The 5,123-nt window shown below is 54.7% G+C and overlaps 1 protein-coding gene across 1 annotated transcript in view; it reads left to right on the forward strand.

Moving 5' to 3' along the window:
* The first annotated feature begins 1,739 nt into the window (after positions 1-1,739).
* Positions 1,740-5,123, forward strand: part of LOC144672304 (thrombospondin type-1 domain-containing protein 4-like) — a 31,792-nt gene continuing 28,408 nt past the window's right edge. The window contains exons 1-3 of the mRNA XM_078534165.1: positions 1,740-1,871; positions 3,031-3,235; positions 4,330-4,496. Of these exons, the coding sequence (XP_078390291.1) occupies positions 3,049-3,235; positions 4,330-4,496 (354 nt within the window). The 5' untranslated portion in view covers positions 1,740-1,871; positions 3,031-3,048. The remainder of the gene's footprint in view (positions 1,872-3,030; positions 3,236-4,329; positions 4,497-5,123) is intronic.

The raw sequence follows: 5,123 nt of genomic DNA on the forward strand, positions 1-5,123 counted from the left end.
CAGTCCTGACCCTCCGACAATGCGGCGCTCCCTCAGTACTGACCCTCCGACAGTGCGGCGCTCCCTCAGTACTGACCCTCCGACAGTGCGGCGCTCCCTCAGTCCTGACCCTCCGACAGTGCGGCGCTCCCTCCGTACCGACCCTCCGACAGTGCGGCGCTCCCTCAGTACTGTGGAGTGTCAGCCTGGATTTTGTGCTCAGGTGTCTGGAGTGGGGATCAGGCGACCTCGCTATGGACTGAGCGCTGGTTCTGAGACGGTGTGGATTTGGATGTAATGTGGTGTTAGAGGCCGGCGATATTTGGAATCATGGCTCAATCCCCTGCTGCTTACATGGGGGTATTATTTTGCATCTGTGTACTTCTCTATGTCTGGAATGAAATGATTACACAACTGGATCAAATGCTGTGTCTGCGTGTGTGTGTGTGTGTGTGGCAGATGAGGGGAGAATCAGGTTGGGGTGCGATCTGTGTGGGGTCCCACTTGGAGTCCCAAAAGTCATCGTGACCTGATCAAACTATCACACTCGGTCAAAGATTAGTTAGTAAATGCTCGCCCCGTGATCCTGCAGACAGCATTCGGAGTCAGGGAGCATTCTGGCATCAGTTGTATATCCTCCTGCACAAGCTCTTGCTATCGGAGACCCCTTTATACTGACTCTCGCTGTCGGAGACCCCTGTATACAGACTCTCGCTATCAGAGACCCCTTTATACTGACTCTCGCTGTCAGAGACCCCTTTATACTGACTCTCGCTGTCAGAGACCCCTTTATACAGACTCTCGCTATCAGAGACCCCTTTATACTGACTCTCGCTGTCAGAGACCCCTTTATACTGACTCTCGCTGTCAGAGACCCCTTTATACTGACTCTCGCTGTCAGAGACCACTTTATACTGACTCTCGCTATCAGAGACCCCTTTATACAGACTCTCGCTATCAGAGACCCCTTTATACTGACTCTCACTGTCGGAGACCCCTTTATACTGACTCTCGCTATCAGAGACCCCTTTATACTGACTCTCGCTGTCAGAGACCCCTTTATACTGACTCTCGCTGTCAGAGACCCCTTTATACTGACTCTCGCTGTCAGAGACCCCTTTATACTGACTCTCGCTATCAGAGACCCCTTTATACAGACTCTCGCTGTCAGAGACCCCTTTATACTGACTCTCGCTGTCGGAGACCCCTTTATACAGACTCTCGCTGTCAGAGACCCCTTTATACAGACTCTCGCTATCGGAGACCCCTTTATACTGACTCTCGCTGTCAGAGACCCCTTTATACTGACTCTCGCTATCGGAGACCCCTTTATACAGACTCTCGCTGTCAGAGACCCCTTTGTACAGACTCTCGCTGTCAGAGACCCCTTTATACTGACTCTCGCTATCGGAGACCCCTTTATACTGACTCTCGCTGTCAGAGACCCCTTTATACTGACTCTCGCCATCAGAGACCCCTTTATACTGACTCTCGCTATCAGAGACCCCTTTATACTGACTCTCGCTGTCAGAGACCCCTTTATACTGACTCTCGCTATCAGAGACCCCTTTATACTGACTCTCGCTGTCAGAGACCCCTTTATACAGACTCTCGCCATCAGAGACCCCTTTATACTGACTCTCGCTATCAGAGACCCCTGTATACTGACCCTCGCTGTCAGAGACCCCCTGAAGGGAGAGAGATTGCTGTCTGCTACCCCACTAAGGAGTAACATTGAGTGTATCTGTGTTGTAGTGCGGAAGGACCAGCAGTGTGAGCTGAACTGCCGTCCGTCAGGCTACAGGTTCTATGTTCGACATGCAGACCGGGTGCTGGACGGGACCCCCTGTGAGGCAAACTCCACCGACGTGTGTGTGGGTGGCCTCTGCCTGGTGAGTGCTTCTCGCTGTCTCCGCCTCACACCCCTCTGTTCCGCTCTCCTCATCCCTACCCCTGCTGCTTTAACCCCCTTGGATGTCAGCTGTGCAGATCTCGACGTTAGTCTAGATGACTCGCTGGTAATGGGTAACCAGGTATTGTAACCGACAATCTGTTCCACCATCCTATAAGGGTGAGAGAGTGAACGGGGAATACCTCCTAACCACATTGTTCAAAATTCTGCCCCTCCCTATCTCAGTAACCTCCTCCAGACCCTACACCCCTCCCTATCTCAGTAACCTCCCCCAGCCCCGACACCCCTCCCTATCTCTGTAACCTCCTCCAGCCCCTACACCCCTCCCTATCTCTGTAACTTCCTCCAGCACCTACACCCCTCCCTATCTCTGTAGCCTCCTCCAGCCCCTACACCCCCCTCATCTCAGTAACCTCCCCCAGCCCCTACACCCCTCCCTATCTCTGTAACCTCCTCCAGCCCCTACACCCCTCCCTATCTCTGCTACCTCCTCCAGCCCCTACACCCCTCCCTATCTCTGTAACCTCCTCCAGCCCCCGCTATCTCTGTAACCTCCTCCAGCCCCTACACCCCTCCCTATCTCTGCTACCTCCTCCAGCCCCTACACCCCTCCCTATCTCTGTAACCTCCTCCAGCCCCCATACCCCTCCGAGATCTCTGCGCTCCTCCAATTCCGGCCTCTCGTACATCGCCTGATTCCCATCGCTGCACCATTGGCGGCCGTGCCTTCAGCTGCCTGGTGGGCCCTGAGCTCTGGAGCTCCCTCCCTAAACCTCTCCGCCCCTCCTTAATGATGCTCCTTGAAACCGATCCCTTTGATCTAACTTTTGGTCGCCCGTCTTAGCATTTCGTTGTGGGACTTGGTGATGACGCTCCTGTGAATCGCCTTGGGATGTTCTCCTACCCAATCAGAGTCCACTTTCCAGCCAGTTGGCACTCTCTTCCCGTGCAGTATAAATTGTTGTTGCCTTTACAGCTGGTATTCTGTTGATAAGTTTACGTCTCTTCTGTCAGCGATACTCATGTTTTACTACGTTAAAGGTGCTATATCAATGCAAGCTGTTGTTGTCCTGCTGCCAGCTCCTCCTTTCTGATTCTCCTCTTCTCGCCCTTGCCCCCGCCCCCCACCCTCGCTGCAGACGGCAGGCTGCGATGGGATGCTGGGCTCAGCCGCGCAGCCAGATAAGTGCGGAGTGTGCGGGGGGGACGGCTCCTCCTGCCAGCGGGTCTTCGGGATGTTCGAGGATTCCCAGGTCAACGTCGGCTACCAGAAGATCATCGAGATCCCCGTCGGAGCGACGAAAATTAACGTGACTGAGGTGGCCAGGAGTCGGAACTACCTGGGTGAGCGGTGGGGAAGGTGGGGGAGGGTGGGGTGGGGGGGGGGGGGGCGGGGTCGAGGTGCGTGGAGGCTATTCGCCCAGTGAATGAATCACACCGAGCTAACCAGCGTGCATTCATGCTCTGCCTTGGAGGGGGGCGCGGGGAAGCAGGGTGTGTTGGGGGCTGGGCGTGGGCGGTGAGGTGGGCTGCAGAGCGGGGTCGGAGGAGTGGCGGGTCATTCTGGGTCTTTCAATCGCCCGGTGTAGATTTGGATAGCTAGAAGGAGGCCATTCAGCCCATCCTGGATTTGGATAGCTAGAAGGAGGCCATTCAGCCCATTGTGGATTTGGATAGCTAGAAGGAGGCCATTCAGCCCATCGTAGATTTGGATAGCTAGAAGGAGGCCATTCAGCCCATCGTAGATTTGGATAGCTAGAAGGAGGCCATTCAGCCCATCATAGATTTGGATAGCTAGAAGGAGGCCATTCAGCCCATCCTGGATTTGTATAGCTAGAAGGAGGCCATTCAGCCCATCCTGGATTTGTATAGCTAGAAGGAGGCCATTCAGCCCATCCTGGATTTGGATAGCTAGAAGGAGGCCATTCAGCCCATCATGGTGATACCACCTCTTTGAAAGCGTTGTTCAAGGAGATAGTGGTGTGGGGAGGCGGGTTTGGGTGAGGCCGTGAAGGGGTCTGCAAACGAGGGTGAGAATTTTGATCTCGTGAAGTGTTACCAGAATGGGACCCAGCGTAGGTCAGCAGTGGGGAGCGGGGGAGGGATGGCGATGAATCAATGCATCTTGGCCCGAGTTAGGGTACGGGACAGGGGAACGTTGGGGAGGTTTGAGGCCGGCCAAGTGAAGGCCAGGATATTCGGAGTCTGCAGGCGACCGAAGCCCGGACGTGAGGTTCAGTGCTTTGGGTCGCTGAGGCTGACGGACAGACTGTGGGGTGAGACAGGGTCCAGACATGCGCCAGCCCTGGCCCTGCTGTCTTGGTGTGGCACCGCACCATGCTATTCCCCGCCTCGCCATCGGGGAGGCTGCTGAGTCAGTTACGCCTGGCCGTTGCTCTGAAGCTGCCTGATTCCTTCCTCCCGCCTTTCTGACGCAGCCCTGAGGAGCCGATCGGGCCGATCGATAATCAACGGGAACTGGGCCATCGATCGGCCGGGGAAGTACGAGGCAGCGGGGACCACGTTCATGTACAAGCGACCGACCGAGACCAGCGGAGAGTCCTTCTACGCTGAGGGGCCAACAACGGAGAGCCTGGTGGTTTATGTAAGTGTTGGAACCACTTGCAGTGGGGGGGCTGGACACTGGGCAGTCAGTACACGGCCTGAAGTCATACTCCCACCACCAGAGGGAGACATCAGTCACAACTTCCATCTGAACAGCACCTTCAACACAGTAAAACATCCAAAAACACTTAGCAGGAGTTTTGTAAGACAAAAATTAACGGTACAGTGTATAATCCATTCTGTACCTGTCCTGGGAGTGTTTGATGTGGACAGTGTAGAGGGAGCTTTACTCTGTATCTAACCCCGTGCTGTACCTGTCCTGCGAGTGTTTGATGGGGACAGTGTAGAGGGAGCTTTACTCTGTATCTAACCCCGTGCTGTACCTGTCCTGCGAGTGTTTGATGGGGACAGTGTAGAGGGAGCTTTACTCTGTATCTAACCCCGTGCTGTACCTGTCCTGGGAGTGTTTGATGGGGACAGTGTAGAGGGAGCTTTACTCTGTATCTAACCCCGTGCTGTACCTGTCCTGGGAGTGTTTGATGGGGACGGTGTAGAGGGAGATTTACTCTGTATCTAACCCCGTGCTGTACATGTCCTGGGAGTGTTTGATGGGGACAGTGTAGAGGGAGCTTTACTCTGTATCTAACCCCGTGCTATACCTGTCCTG

This window comes from Cetorhinus maximus, chromosome 36 (assembly GCF_964194155.1).
Source record: "Cetorhinus maximus chromosome 36, sCetMax3.hap1.1, whole genome shotgun sequence".
NCBI classification, from domain to species: Eukaryota; Metazoa; Chordata; class Chondrichthyes; order Lamniformes; family Cetorhinidae; genus Cetorhinus; species Cetorhinus maximus.